Source organism: Tupaia chinensis, unplaced genomic scaffold (genome assembly GCF_000334495.1).
Source record: "Tupaia chinensis unplaced genomic scaffold, TupChi_1.0 Scaffold143894_1, whole genome shotgun sequence".
NCBI lineage: Eukaryota > Metazoa > Chordata > Mammalia > Scandentia > Tupaiidae > Tupaia > Tupaia belangeri.
This window is the reverse complement of record NW_006203745.1, coordinates 963,830-980,461: the sequence shown is the minus strand read 5'-3', so window position 1 is coordinate 980,461 and position 16,632 is coordinate 963,830. Positions and strand designations below refer to the sequence as shown.

At 38.3% G+C, this 16,632-nt stretch overlaps 1 protein-coding gene and 1 pseudogene across 1 annotated transcript in view; one reads left to right on the top strand and one right to left on the bottom strand.

Annotated features, from left to right (window-relative positions):
- Nucleotides 1-16,632, bottom strand: part of CENPC (centromere protein C) — a gene marked incomplete in the record, with an annotated part of 81,744 nt that overhangs the window by 52,743 nt on the left and 12,369 nt on the right. Inside the window, 2 exon segments of the mRNA XM_014582879.1 lie at nt 350-635; nt 11,072-11,163. Coding sequence (XP_014438365.1) covers nt 350-635; nt 11,072-11,163 — 378 coding nt within the window.
- LOC114005485 (nucleophosmin-like) lies at nt 1,490-3,063 on the top strand (annotated as a pseudogene).

Genomic DNA, 16,632 nt, shown 5'->3' with positions numbered 1-16,632 from the left:
AGAGATAGATACCTTCAATAGGATCCTTGTGCCATGATTTACCTCCAGCCTCAATCAGTCCACATTGAAGGGATATACACACACACACATAAACACACACACACACACACATACATACACACCTGGAATGTACAAAGAGGCCCCAAGACATGAACCCAGGACCTTACTATGTAAGCTGCACCACTGTCTAGCCCCTTTTGAAGTTCCTTTGTTATTTAATATATTTTTCAATAGCATAATGTTCCTTAATCCTTGCAACAAAACCATATAAAAATACTAAATTACTATTTTTTAATATAAAAGGTAAGAGTTTTAAAGTAGCATTAATATTGTTTAGATAAAAGATTACCTTTTTTTGGGTTTCAGAGAAATCTCTGCACTTGAAGAAAGTGTGTTTACTGAATTTTTTAAAGTGTAAGTCTCTCTCTTTTTGGCAATAGATGAAATAGCATTTTCTGATACAGATGTTTTTGCATCCAAAAAAACAGAAGGCGAGCCAACAGATAAGTAAAATTCTTCATCAGCTTCATTATGATGACTATTTTGTTTTCTGCTTGACATTTTTTTCCAGTCGTGTGTATTTTTAGAACTAGCATGAGTTGCCAGAATTTCTGGATGAGCTTCAGGGGCCTGAACTAGAAGAAAATTACATGAAGATACTTGTAAATTAAAAATATAACATTATAATGAAACATACTTTTTAAAATTCAGGAATAATTTAAAAGAAAGTCCTCAGAAGATTCATGGATCATCGTGCTGATCAAAGCACAATTGGTTCAAAGATCTATAATTAAAATATACAAGTTCTTAAAAAGTTCTAGTTAATGAAATTAATCAACTGAAACATGTATTTGGTCTACAGTTTCTGAACTTTTGAAGTAAATTCTCAAACATAGAAAATCCACAAATTTATTGATACCGTCTAGAGATTAGAATAAACTATACACAGTTAAAATAATGAAGTGACCTAAAAAATCATGGGATTCTTCTACCTTTAGGTCAGTTACAGCAGCTAGATGAGCACACACACACATATACATAGATATAACAGGTATATATATAAAATAAGATGTCTTTAAGTATGTACACATAAATGTAACAGAGCTATAATGACATGTACCCGTATACACATATATGCATATATCTATCTACCTATTTATATATTGGGTTGTTGGAAAAATCATGGTATTTTGCTATGCAAAAATGTGTCATGACTTTTCTGATAACCCAATACAAACAGAACATATATATACTTTTTATTTTTTTAGAGAGATTTTGCTATAGGGTATGTGCACTTGCTGGAGAGACACAGAAAGAGACAGAGAGACAGAAAGCAAAAAATCACCCCCCAAGGAGGATGGGCCATGCCACAATCCATTCTCATTCATACTCCTCTCAGGATTTTGGACATCATACACACATGCCAGGCATGAGTATCAAGCTCCAGGTCCAGGATTCAAACCGTGGTCAGGCCAGCGGCATAACCATTATGTCATCTGCTAGTTCCTACACAGGTACTCTTAACCATCAACATTAAAAAGTAAAGTAAGGGCCTGAAGTGATTCTGTCCTGCGTGGCTGTTCAGGAGTCATAGTCGTTTACCTCCATCTGCCTTCTCCACCTAAGTGCGTACCACCACCCCATAGAAAATTCAATGGATGTGGACATGAGCCCTCTGAGGCCCCAGTACTATCTTTTCAGTTGTGAACTAAAGGCCAACAAAGATTATCGCTTTAAAGTGGATAATGATGAAAATGAACACCAGTTATCTTTAAGAATGGTCAGTTTAGGGGCTGATGCAAAGGATGAATTACAATTGTTGAAGCAGAAGTAATGACTTATGAAGGCAGTCCAATTAAAGTAACACTGGCAACACCGAAAATATCTGTACAGACAACAATTTCCTTTGGGAGCTTTGAAATAATACCACCTGTGGTCTCACGGTGGAAGTATGGTTCAGGGCCTGTACATGTTAGTGGACAGCACTTAGCTCTAGAGGAAGATGAAGAGTCAGAAGAAGAGGAGGCTGACGGGCCCAGCAGGTGGCATAATGGTTATGTCGCTGGACTCCCATGTAGTCGACTGCAGTTAAAGTCCCAGACCCAGTGGCTTAAACTCACACTGGGCACATGTGCGTGCGTACCCAAGATCCCCAGAGGAGAATGGAGGAGAAGTGATTGTGGCGTGGCTATCCCTCCTGGGGAGTGATTTCTTGCTTTCTGTCCCTCTGTCTCTGTCTTTCTGGCAAGCACATGCACCCTATAGCAAAACCTTTCATAAAAAAAAAAAAGAGGAGGAGGATGTGAAACTCGCTAAGTATATCTGGAAAGTGATATGTCCCTGGAAGTGGCAGCAAGATTCCACAGAAAAAAATAAAATTTGCTGCTGATGAAGATGATGACGATGACAAAGATAATGATGTTGAAGATGAGGAAACAGAAGGAAAAGCTCCAGTGAAGAAATCTGTATGAGATATCCCTGGCAAAAATGCTCAAAAATCAAACCAGAATAGAAAAGACTCAAAACCATCAACATCAAGATCAAGTGGTCAGGACCAGCAGTTAATGTAATGGCTATGTTGCTGGACTCCCACGTAGCTGACCACAGTTCGAGTCCCGGACCCGATGGCTTAAATTCATGCTGGGCACATGTGCATGAGCACCCAAGATCCCGAGAGGAGAAAGGAGGAGAAGGGATTGTGGCATGGCCATCCCCCCTGGGGGGTGATTTCTCGCTTCTTGTCTTTATGTCTCTCTCTGTCTTTCTGGCGAGCATACATGCCCTGTAGCAAAAACCTCTCCAAGAAAAGAAAAGGAAATAAAAAGATCAAATGGTCAATAATCATAAAAAACAAACAAACAAAAACAGGGAAAAACTCCTAAGACACCAAAAGGACCTAATTCTGTAGATGACATTAAAGCAAAAATGCACACAGGTAGAAAAACATGTGGTTCTCTTCCCAAAGTAGAAGCCAAGTTTATCAATTACATGAAGAATTATTTCCAGATGACTGACCAGGAGACTATTCAAGATCTCTGGCAGTGGAGGAGGAAGTCTCTTTAAGAAAATAGTTTAAACAGTGTTAAAATTTTCCGTCTTATTTCATTTCTGTAACAGTTGATATCTGGCTGTCCTTCTTATAATGCAGACTGAGAACTTTCCCTATTTTTTTTGTATTTGATAAATGCTGACCAAGCTGTCGAGAATGTGTTGTCCAAATTGTCTTTTTAGTTTTTAAATATGGAAAGATGGAACTCCACTCTTTGCGTGGTTTTAAATATGTATGGTATGTTATGATAGGACACAGTAGTAGTGGTGGTAAGACATGGAAATGGTGGGGAGACAAAAATATATATGTGCAATAAACCCAGTATTTTAATAAAGTAGCCCTGTTTTCTTTAATAATAATAATAAAAATACATAAAAAAGAATGTTAAGGTACTGAACTCACACATGGCCAATGGTAGTTTGAGTCTTGGACCCAGCAGCTTAGTTTCTCACTTTCTCTCTCTCCCCCTCTCCTGTCTCTGGTCAAATTAAAGAATTAAAAAAATAGAATAAATAATTCTAAAAAAAAAAAATAGAAGAAAAGAATGGCTGGTAGTATTTATAGTGATTCACATCCTTAAAAAACAAAACAATTAAAAAAGACTTTTGGTTCTGCAATGAGGTGGTGTTTCCCTGCTTCTCCTTCTAAATATAGTTAAATTCCCTGTAAATTATCTATTGGTCAACAATAGAACTTCAAAACCTCAGAGGGAAATGGTGAACTAGCTATGAACCTTACGACTTGAGGAACAACAATATGGCAAGTCCCTTGGATTATCTGTTTATTTTCTATAAACTCCAAGAAATGGGCACCAGAAAGGACTGCAATCCAGAATTGCCAATAGGATAAAGGGGGGTGGAGGGTGGTCAGTGTTCTCTGAACAATGTAAATCCCTCAGAGACCTAGTGGGAAACCCTAACATTTGCTCTACAATTTGTGCCATAGGGTACTTGGTTCAGGCTAAAATGACAGATCAAGAAAGTCCTAGGCCATACTACAGGGGGTAGCCCCAGAGGAACAAAGCTTCAGACTAACCCAATCTCCACTCCAACAATCAGAGATGGCAGGCAGTATTACCCACAGTGCAGAGAATGAAGCCTCTGACTTTCCCAGCTCCTGCTTCACAGCCCAAGGTGATATTATGATCCACTGATAGTATCACCTGCCAGCCCCTCCTTCATGTCTAGGGCACCAGCAGTCTAATCTGAGGTAAGAAGAAAATAAGAGCCTCACATGCCTCTGTCTTCCACCCAGTGATACAAAAAGATTCACTCCCAGCTGCTTCTGAACAGAACCCTATGGGGGAATAAGAACATCACAAAATTCACACAGGCACCTTCCATCAGCTCCAGGCAGCACCAACAGGAAATGAGCTGGAATTGCAGCAGCTTCAGAAAATGAAATAGACCAAAATACCATTTCTGGGACTCTGAATACATAACCATCATTGGAAATCAAACCCCCCCCCACACACACACACACACAAAAGGCAGGGAAAAACCTGTACATTAAAAAATAAAGAGAGCAGTCATATGCACTAACAGAAAATTTAAATATAAACAAGAATCTCCCAAAATAATAACCAAAATATCCAGTATACAATCAAAGTAAGTCATGATACCCAAAACTAGAAAAAATTATGAACAAGAAAATATAATCAGCGAACACAAATGGAAAAGATGAATCAGATGTTGGGATTATTTACTAAGGACTATAAAACAGACATCACGAAACTGTTATGAGTTACAAATTTTTTCTTTTTTCTTTAGGGTGCCTGCACTCACCAGAGAGAAAGAGACAGAAAGAGAAAGAAGTTGGAATGAATGTTACTAGTAGCTTAGTAGCTTCACGTGGGACATGTGCATACTCAGAATTCTGATGTGATGGAGAGCTGGAGAAGAGGGGATTGCAACATGATCATGCCCCATAGTGGGTGCTTTCTGGCTTTCTCTCTCTCTTTGGTGAGCATGCATGCCCTCTGGCAAAATTTTTAAAATAGTAATAATAAAAAAGTCCCATATTTTAAATCCCAAGAGGAGAATGGAGTAAAGGGACTGTGGCATGGCCATCCCCCCTTAGGGAGGGGGTGACTTGTCGCTTTCTGTCTCTGTCTGTCCCTCCAGTACGTGCATGAATTCGCAGTTATTATGTGGGAGTTCAATAAAAATCTCTCTCTTAAAAAAAAATCCTACAACTAACATTATACCTAAAAGGTTTAATATTTTTTAAGGGTAGGAACAAGGCAAGGATTCTACTCTCTTCACACTTAATGGAATGCTAGCTAATGCTAGCAACAGAAAAAGAAATTAAAGACAGAGTATATTAGCTCAAGCCATCAACATTATTAATGCAAAAGGTAAAGCAATAATACAGCTTCTGTTAAAGTCATAGAAGAGACACAGGTTCCTACTATCACAATTATTAGTCACCAATGAGTCAGAGATCTTAACAAAGGCAATAATACAGACTGAAATAATCAGATTAAACATAAAAGACAAACCTTTCTTTAACTGATCACATGCTTTTTACATGGCTTAAAAAAACTGAAGGATTTGGGATTCAGCAAGCGACATGGGGGTTGTAGCACTGGACTTTTACATGGCTGGCCACCATGCAAGTTCTAAACTTGGTAGCTTACTTTCTCATTCTCCCTCTCCCTCTCTCTATGATAGGCATGCATGCCCTATAGCAAATCAAAAATGGTAATAATAAATGTAATTTTAAAAAATAAACTTTAATTTTAAAAAATGGAAAGATTTGGGGCCAGCAGGTGGCGTAGTGGTTAAGGTGCTGGACTCCCATGTTGTAGACCGCAGTTGGAGTTCTGGACCCGGCAGCTTGAAACATCCATGGTATGAGTACATGTTTGCCCAAACTCCTGAGAAGAAAATGAAGAAGGGACTGTGGCATGGTCAATACCCTGGAGGCGGCGGATGATTTCTGGCTTTCTGCCTCTTTTTCTCTCAGGCAAGCACAGCTTCTAGAGCAAAAACTTCTCAAAAAAAAAAAAAAAGAAAGAAAGATTTAAATTTTTTTAATGTCTAGATTTAATTTTTTAAAAAAATCCTCTGGTAAGCACTAGATTAAAATTTCCTCTACATAGTTAGCCCCTTATAATTAAAAAAAAATCTATTAAAAATAATGCAAAAATTACAATATAGTTAGGATTTACCTTAACAAGAAAATCAGAGACCCAAAACTACGAGGGAAGAATGAAGAGCTAGGAAATAGTAATATTTTTAAACATTTTTTAATTCCAAAACATAAATGATATAAAATACACCTTTATAACCATTTTTAAACACACATTAGTGGCATTAAGAATGTTCTCAACACTGAGCCACCATCAACATTTTTTTCCAGAACTTTTCATCATTTGAAACAGAAACTCTGTACTCAGTAAGCAAAAATTAACCATCACTCCCTACCCCCACTTCCTGGTTACTTGTCTTCTACTTCCTATCTCTAAATTTACCTATTCTCAGTAACTCACATACACGGAATCAAATACGTATTTGTCCTTTTGTGTCTGGCCAATTACAGTTTCTACAATGTTTCCAAGGTTCTTCCATGTTGTTATAGTTTGAATATATACCTAAAAAAATTCATAAGCCATTGTAATGGGCAAAAAATTAATCCAATTATGATGTGGGAAAACGGGACTTTGGGAAGAGACTAGTGATTGGATAGATAGGGCAGAGTCCCTATAATTGAGTCCTGGGTTTTTTTTTCTGTTTTGTTTTGTTTTAAGAGAGATTTTTGCTATAGAGCGCATACTCACCAGAGAAACAGAGAGATACAGAGAGAAAAGAAGAAATCACCCCCTTCAGAGGGGTGGTCACGATGCAATCCCTTCTCCTCCATTCTCCTCTCGGGATTTTAGGCATGCATGCTCACATTCCTTGTGTGAGTTTTAGGTTGCCACATTTGGGAATTGAACTTTGGTCAACTACGTGGAGTCCAGAGACATAGCCATGATGCTACCTGCTGGTCCCAAGTCCTGGTGGGTTTATAAGCAGAGGAACAAGCCAGGCAAGGACCAGCATGGAACACAGACCATGCTCTCCTGCACATCAGCATGCTCTGATGTAGCAACAAGAATCCCTCCAGGAAGGGCCCCTGGACCTTAGACCTTCAAACTGTGAGCTGAAAAAACTTCAACTTTTATAAACTACCCAATTTCAGGTATTTCCTGTTACTAGCAATGGAATAGATTAGAACACACATAACATGTATTCGTTATGGCTGAATTATGCTCAGTGTGGTTTTTCAATTCTTTTGTTCATGGACACTTGAGTTGTCTACTTAGGTATTGTGATACTGCTGCTGTGAATAGTGTACAGGTGTCTGGGTCACTGCTTTTGAGTCTTTTTGCTATATACCTAGAAGTGAAATTATTGAGTCGTCCATTTTAATTTTTTTCAGAAACCACTAAACTATTTTCCATTTTACATTCCACCAGCAATGCACATAATTTTAATTTATCCATATTCTTAACAATGTTTATTATCTTCCTTTTTTATTTTAAAATAATTATCCTAGTAGGTATACAGTGTTATCTCATAGTAGTTTTAATTTGCCTTTCCTAATGACTAATAATTTTGAGTATCTTTTCATATGTCCATTGGTCGACTGTGTACCTCCTTTGGAGGAGAAATACCAACTCAAGTCCTTTGCCCGCTATTTTTTTTTTTTTAAGGCTTTTGCTATACGGCACGTGCACCCACCGGAGACAGAGGGAAAATGAGAAATCTCCTCCAAGGGGGGTGGCCACACCACAGTCCCTTATTTTCCATTCTCCTCTTGGAATTTTGGGCACACACACACAAATGCTTAGTGTGGCTGCAATTTTCAAAGCTGTTGGGTCTAAGACTCAAACTGTGGTCAGCCACTTAGGAATCTGGAACCCTCACCAAGCCACCTGCTGGCGTCCCTTTGCCAATTTTTTAATTGGCTATTTGATTTTTTGTAGCTGAATTCCAGAAGTTCTTGATACATACCATACACAAATTCCTTACCAGTTAAGTGATTTGCAATTATGTTCTCCTATTCTGCAGTTGCCCTTTCATATTCTTTTTGTTTTCTTGTTTTGTTTTTGCTATAGGGTGCTTGCATTCACCAGAGAAAAGAGAGAGTGAGAAATCACCCCCTAGGGGGATGGCCACACTATAATCCCGTCTCCAGTCTCCTCTCAGGATTGTGGGAACACATGAACACATGTCCAGCATGATTTTCAAGCTGCCAGGTCCACGACTTGAACATCAGAGTTGGCCATGTGGGATCCAGGGCCTTAACCTTTATGCCACCTGCTGGTCCACCCTTTTACACTCTCGAAAATGTGCTTAAAACAGACCATTTGTATGCCTTACTTATGTAAGATATGTCTTTTGTAGAAAATTTAGAGACCAGCAGATGGTGTTATGGTTACATTGCTGGACTCCCACATGGCTGACCATAGTTCTAGTCCCAGACCCAGAGGCTTGAAGCTCATGTGTGCATGCATGCCCAAAATCCTGAAAAGAAAATGGAAGAAAAGGGATTGTGGCGTGGCCATCCCCCTTGTGGGGTGATTACTCACTTTCTATCTCTCTGTTTCTCTGACGAGCACATACACCCTATGGCGAAAAAAAAAAAAAAAAAAAAAAACACTCTAAAAAAAGAAAAAACCTAAATAGCATAAAAATGTGAATTTTCACAAACTACTATGTAAATTAAATTCAATTCTAGCTATAATACTAACAAAAATTTATTGGGCATAGGATAAAACTGAAAGTGTGCTGAAAGGAAAAATATTTGAAAATGGCAGGAGACCAATGAAGGCATTTATCTTTACACCAGCATGTACTATAAAGCCACTATCAGTAATAACAACACTACACTTATATAGTAAGAACCAAACAGTATTCAGACTTCAAAAGCATATTAATTAATATGTGAGATTTAATACATGATAGATGTAGTCTATTCAAAAAAGAATGAATTATTTACGTAGTAAGTGGAATTGATACAAGTGGTCAGCTAAAAAAATAAACTTGGAAGAGATTATATCAGTTACGCACCAAAAACATTTCAGATGGATTAAACACTTACATTTTTAAAACTAACAGCAAGATGAAAAAAATCCAAGTTATTACATATACTATTAGGGTAAGGCAGATCCTTCAACCAAAATAGAAAATTAGAACTATAAAAGTCACACGCTTAATAATTAAAGTTTTAAAATGTTACACTATCATGTGGTTAAAGGAAATATAAATAAAAACTATAATAGTGAAGGCAACATTTGGAAAAATATGCCATGGAAATTATAGTTAAATGGTTATAGATACTCAAGTCAAAAATCTACAAAGAACAAAAAAATAAGGAAAGGATATGAATACATAATCACAGATATTCATACTGTCAGATAAAACTAAAATTCAGAATTGGGTTTTGTATGGTTTGTTTTGGAATTTGGTCTTGGTGGGTGGGTGTTAACTAGAAGTTCACTAGAAATTCATGTGTTGGGATCTGACTGTATGGTAAAAGTAATTAGTGAAAACTTAATTCCTTCATGATGTCCTAGTTGGGGCCTTTGGGCAAATGAGCTCCAGGATTGAATTCAGTGGGTTTGTAAGCAAAAGGAATAAGACCAAAATTGAAGATAGAACGCCACATGAATACACACCATGCTGCACTTCGCTCCAAGTTGTTTTCCGCCTCTTTGTGATGCCTTTAAACTTTCAAGCCACCAAAACTGTAAGTCGTTAAATCTCTACTTTCATAAATTCACTTAGGGCAAGGCCTGTGGCCTGTATGGGAAATAGATCCCACAATGGCCAAACATGGTTCAAAATTGGCACCAATGGCTTGAAAAACATGGCTGGGGACATGAGCATCGATACCTAAAATCCTGACAGGATAGAGAAAATGGAAAGAAAGGACTGCAGCATGATGACACCCTAATGGGGTTCTCTCAGTCTGTCTCTGTCTCTGTCTCTCTCTCTCTCTGGTAAATACATGCACTCTCTAGCAATTAAAAAAAAATCTTAAAAAAATAAAATACATAAATTCATTCAGTTCTCAGGTATTTCTGTTAGCAAAATAACAGATTAAGACATTTCAGTAAACATAAAAAGGTATTCAAAACTCAATGGTAGGGAACCAGCAGTTAGCGTAATGGCTATGTCGCTGGCCACGTAGTCGACCGCGGTTCGCATCCCGGACCCGGTGGCTTGAAACTCACACCGGGCACGTGTGCGTGCGTGCCCAAGATCCCAAGAGGAGAATGGAGGAGAAGGGATTGCGGCGTGACCATCCCCCCTGGGGGGTGATTTCTTGCTTTCTGTCTCTATGTCTCTGTCTGTCTGGCGAGCGCACGCGCCCTACAGTGAAAATCTCTCCCAAAAAAAAAAAAAAAAAACTCAATGGTAATCATGAAAATAGACACAAAAGTAATAATAATAATGCCTAAAACTGATCAAACAGGCAAAAGGTAGAATAGTAAATAATCTATCGACCCTTCCATGGTTGGTGTGAAAGAAAATTCTAAAAGTCTCTTCTGAAAGTACATACACACATAGACACATAAACACACCTATGTTTGTGTATTTTTTCACTGAAGAGCAGTAATAAAAGTATAAAATGATTCAAAGGCTACCTCAGCAGAATGATGGGATTAAATAGGTTTTTTAAATGTTCTAGTGATAACTCAAATGTGGTACTTCTCTTCCAGTTTGAAAAAAGGAAATAAAGTGGCAGCATATATTACTGACTAAAGGAAATGAAGTGAATAGAGAAGAGAAAAAAAAGCGCTGACTATTGGGTCATCAGGAGAGTAATGACATATTTTTCCATGTTTTCATATGCAAAAAAATGCATCGCAACTATTCCAAGACTCAATTCTTGGAAGGAAATCAAAAGCAAATCCATCTTTCACATGTCTGCCTCAGTTGACTCAGACCCTGTCACTCAAACCAACACATGTGCCACATTAGGCGTTTTTAACTTTTTAAATGCATCTAGGCAAATAACATCACCAACCTGATTTGTCAGCAGCTTCACTTGCTTCTACAATGAACTGCAGAGAAGCTTCTTTCTTCCTTGCAGAAACTGGATCTGATTTTGAATATGATCTATGGTACTGAACATGGAAGAATATAGTATTAGATCTCCTTATTAAATGACCAATTCTGATATGTTTTCAAAATGAAAAAAAAAAAAAAAAAAAACCAAGTATTTTTAAACCAACAAATTAGCCAGCAGGGTTGTATACTACTTCACAATATAATTTGGCATAACTAGTAAAGTTGAAGTTCATATAATCTAGCATAGAAACAATGCTGCGCTGACCAGCAAAAAACTACACTGACATGATATTCAATATTAGAGCCAAATACTGCATATAGATTAGTGAAATAAACTAAGCAACATGAATAAAAATGTCAATAAAAAGTGACAGCTACGTAATCACATTTATATAAAATTCAAAGTAGCTACAAGGACACATAAAATGATGCAGTATATAGAGACTGACTCTGTGCAGGAAAGAGTTTACATAGCAGGCCAAATCATTTAAAGGGCCAAGCTTACAGGGCTAACCCTTGATTGGCATCCAGAGACTTGACTTTTAAAAATATTCCCTCCATCGCTAACTGATAACGTTGTATCTACCATGCCAGCATGTCGAGACTACTTGTATAAATGATGTGATTTATGATGAACACCTGCTTTCTTTCCTTCTGGGTATGCAGAATTTCGGTGGGCCTGGGGTACCTAAGCAACCAATCCTCAATAAAAATTGGTTGAGGGAACCAGCAGTTAGCGTAATGGCTATGTCACTGGATTCCCATGTAGTCGACCGCGGTTCGTGTCCCGGACCCGGTGGCTTAAAACTCACGCCGGGCGCGTGTGCGTGCGTGCCCAAGATCCCGAGAGGAGAATGGAGGAGAAGGGATTGCGGCGTGACCATCCCCCCTGGGGGGTGATTTCTCGCTTTCTGTCTCTATGTCTCTCTCTGTCTGGCGAGCGCACGCGCCCTACGGTGAAAATCTCTCAAAAAAAATAAATAAATAAATAAAAATAAAAATAAAAATAAAAATTGGTTGAGCTACAAAAGGCTTCCCTGGGTAGAAAGACTATACATTACTGTATTTCACTGCCAGAGGCATTATGCACACTCTGCATAGCCCCTTCAGGGAGCATAGCAAGCCTAAGTGGACTATATGTCTTTTCTTCTTACTGACCTGGCCATGTATGATGACTATATAGCTACAAAAAATTTTAGTCCTGAGTACAACCATATTCCAAGTCTCGTGAGCCCTTCTAGCAAATTACCAAACATGAATGGTAGTGGGACCTTTGTCATAAAAGAGAGCAGAAGTGCTTACACAAATATCAGCACATATTTTATTTTCTTATTTTTTTTTTAGAGAGGTTTTTCTTTTGCTATAGGGCGCATGCGCTCGCCAGAAAGACAGAGACAGACACACAGACAGAAAGCGCGAAATCACCCCCCAAGAGGGATGGCCACACCACAATCCCTTCTCTTCCATTCTCCTCTCAGGATCTTGGGCACGCAAGTACACTTGACCGGCATGAGTTTAAACCACCGAGTCCAGGACTACATGGGAGTCCACCGACATAGCCATTACACTAACTGCTGGTCCCAGCACATATTCTTAAGTGGTAAAAATATGAAGAATGATGAACATGAAATTCAAAGATAGTTGGTTATGTTTATGTGGAGGGAAGGAAGATCAATGATGCTACAAAGATATTATTTTTTAATGTGCTTTTTCTTTAAAGAACATAATTTTTAAACGTATTATTTTTTAACTTGACCAGAGAGAGAGAGAGAAAGAGAGAGAGAGAGGGAAAGTGAGAAAGCAAGTCATAATGGTTCTGTCCTTGGACTCCCATGTAGTTGACTGCAGTTCGAGTCCTGGACCCAGTAGCTTAAAACTCACACCAGGCACCTGTGCATGCATGCCCAAAATCTCGAAAGGGGACTGGAGGAGAAGGGATTGCAGGGTGGCCAACCCCCTGGGGGGTAATTTCTCACTTTCTGTCTCTCCAGTAGTACATGCGCCCTCTAGCAAAAAAACTCTCTAAAAAAAAAAAAATAGCAGTGAGACCAGGGACCAGATGGCAGCACAGCAGTAACACAACCTGACCCATGTGGGAAGGTTCCAGATATGCATCTGGAGACAGTCCTGAGCACTTCAGGCTTAAGTATGCCCATAATCCAAGGCTGGTAAAGCTGGGGAGGGGAGTGGGGGCGGGGATCATAAAGTGGAAATCCTACCGGAGTATCTGGATCTTTCTGTTTCACTCACTCTCACATGAAAGAAATAAAGTTTTGTTTTTGAGAGATAGTTGCTATAGGGCATGTATGCTCACCAAAGAGACAGAGAGAGAAAGAAATCACCACCCTCCCTCCTCCAGGGAGGAAGGTCATGCTGTAATTCCTTCTCCGCCATTCTCCTCTTGAGATTTTAGGAATGCAAAAGCATACACGCCTGGCAGGAGCTTTGAGCTGTTGGGTCCAAGACTTAAACCATGGTCAACTATGTGGGAGTCCAGCTCCAGCGACATAACTACTATACCATCTGCTACTCTAAAGAAAGAAACTTTAAAAAAGAAAAAAGGAATAAAATTTCAGATCACTAAAGACCGATAACAAGATCCTAAAAGTTTACAAAGAGGACACAATTACTCACAAAGAATTAAAGGATCAAACAGTATCCTCAACTACAGGAGAAGTTGTAAGAAAATAAAGCAGCATCTTAAAACATCTAAGGGAAAATAAAATTCCAACCAAGAATTATATATCCACCCAAATTATCGATCACGAAAGCAAAATCATATTTTTTCAAACATTTAAGGTCTTAAGTATACAGGAAGCTACCAAAGGAAGAGTTCCATTAAAAAAGAGTCTAAAACTCATCTCCAGGAGCCAAACCATATATATAAAGGGCTTTGTTCAAGGACAAAGTTGGGATTTTCTCCCTAGTGGCTTGTGCACCTGGATAAATCATAGGTGACAAGCCTTCAATGTGAAAACTGAACTCATTACTTCCAAATAAACAACACTTAAAAATGAAAAAACAAAACAAGCAAACAAACAAGGAAACTGGTGACTCAGGAGCCAAGAAATAAGAGCTACAATTCAGGACAAAAGTAAAGAGACTCTGGGATAAAATGGCAACACCTACGTGACAGAGTTAAGAGTAAACAGAAGGAAAAGTTAAAAATAAAAGGAATGAGATCCAAGAGGGAAATCTATAAGAAAAAAAATGAAAACGATAAATTACTTGATGTGCCTCTATCTACTGAGAAGACAGTTACACTTCTCTCACAGAAACTATGTATCAGTAACAGGTACATGGAAAGTCAACAAATAGAAAAACAAAGACAATTAAATCAGTAAAAAACTAAGGGTTGCACATAAAATGTAACCCCAGTATTCCACATAGCTGTGACTATTTAGATAGCTTTAATAATATAAACACTAAATAAAGATACTACAAAAATTATAACATGGTGTGCTAAGGAATAGAAGCACGTGTTGTAATGAAATGAGCAAATGATACAACAAACAAAGCCTAAATTTCCACAGTGAAAAGTTGATAAAAATTATTAACAATAACAAAAACCTCAAGAAATAGTAGTAAAAGCATTATTTACAAATAAAAGGTGAAATGCCTAGAAGAAGTAACTTAGAGTTAAGTCAGAACTCTAGGAGTACAGCAGGGTCTACTATTTTTTGTAATATGCCTTGTGGAACTATTTGAACTCCTAGGAATATCATATCTTTGCTCTTAAATATCATTGTCCCAACAAGTAAAAAGAAAATGTGTAAAAAGGTAGAGAAGAGATTAAGACAGCCATCACAGACCACTGGTTTCTTGAAAACACTAATGATAGAGAAAGATCTCTGACAAAAGAGAGATAGAAACAAAAATGCCCAGTTGGATCCACAATTCATCAGTAATGTGCTACTCATGAGAAGTTGAATCCCGCATGGCAATCACAGTTGAAATCACTGGCGTGATCTGCCAGGCATGTACACAAGTGCCCCAGGTCCAATAACTAGAGGAAGAAAATCACACATGACCAGATCCTATGGAGGATGCTCCTCTCTCTCTCTCTCTCCACCCCACCCCCCACTTTCCTACCTTCATCATGTGTATGCACAGGAATTCTCATGAATAAAGGGAAAAAAAAAGAGAAACAATTCATTGAAACAAATGACAGTGAACACACCACTCCTCACAATCTTTGGGACACAGAGAAAGCAGTCTTAAGAGGGAAGTTCAGGGAATCAGCAAGTGGTGTGGTGGTTGAGACGCTGGACTCCCACATGATTGACTACAGTTCAAGTCCTGGACATGGCAGCTTGCTTTCTCACTTTCCCTGTGTCTCTCCAGAAAGCGTGTGTACCCTATCGCAAAAGAAAATTCTTTTAAAAAAAATTTTAAAAAAACTTAAAAAAAAGACAGAGAGAGAAAGGGAGAGAAGTTCATAACCATTAGTGTGCACAAGAAAAAAAATAGAAGGGTGGCAAATAAATAACTAAGTGAAACCCTCCTTAAGTCAGGGGGAGTGAGTACTGGAAAAAGGGATTTTTGCCTCAAAAGTAAAAAAAATTGCCTATAGGTTATATGCTGCAGTCCTTATTATTTCCATAGCTCCTCAAATGTCTGAAAATATCATTTGTTTTCATCATCATCTTTTTTTAATTGCTAGAGGGCATGTGTATTCATCAGAGAGAAGAATATAAATATCCCACAGCAGGACATGGTTATGCCGCTATCCTTTCTCCTCTACTTCTCCATCTTGTCAGTAAGTGAGCATGCACACACATGCACTCAGCATGTTCTTAAAGCTACAGGAGCCAAGATTCAAACTGTGGTCCCTCAACCACTAAGGCTATGGGGCCAGCCCAGCATCATAGTCATCATCATCTTTTTTAAATTTTATTTTGCCAGAGAATATGTGCACTTGACAGAGATAGTGAACGAAAGAGAGAAAGAGAGAGAGTAAGTGAGAAAGCACACCCCATGGGGAATGATCATGCAGGAAGTAATGCCTTCACCTCCATTCACCTCTCAGGATTTGGGGTACAAATGCACACACACTTCCAGTGTTTCTCAAGCTGCTGGGTCCTTAATTCGTACTGCACAGTTGGTTATGTGGAATCCAGCCACCTTAACCATCACATCATGGGCTGTCTCTATTTAACTCTCAAATATCAATTAAATTTTTCAAATTACAGAAGACCTTGGGGATGGGAGAACCAGGAGGAAGCTATCTTCATTCCTTAGAACTAGAAGGCCATGTATGTTTAATATGTTGAAGGCTTATTTACAAGTTTCTAGCAAATGTTATTTCTGGCATTATATAACTTTTCTAGTTTGTTTTGTGCTTTTGAGTATTTTTTCTTGATCACTAGCTTCAAAATCTGATTTTAAAATTCTATATTTTATATAATTAAGTTAATCTATTCTCTTAAGAGAGATAATCAACAAAAGATTAGTTTCTTTATATAGCAATGGAATGCCTTTGGCTTTCAGATAATAACCAATTTTGTCAACCTCAGC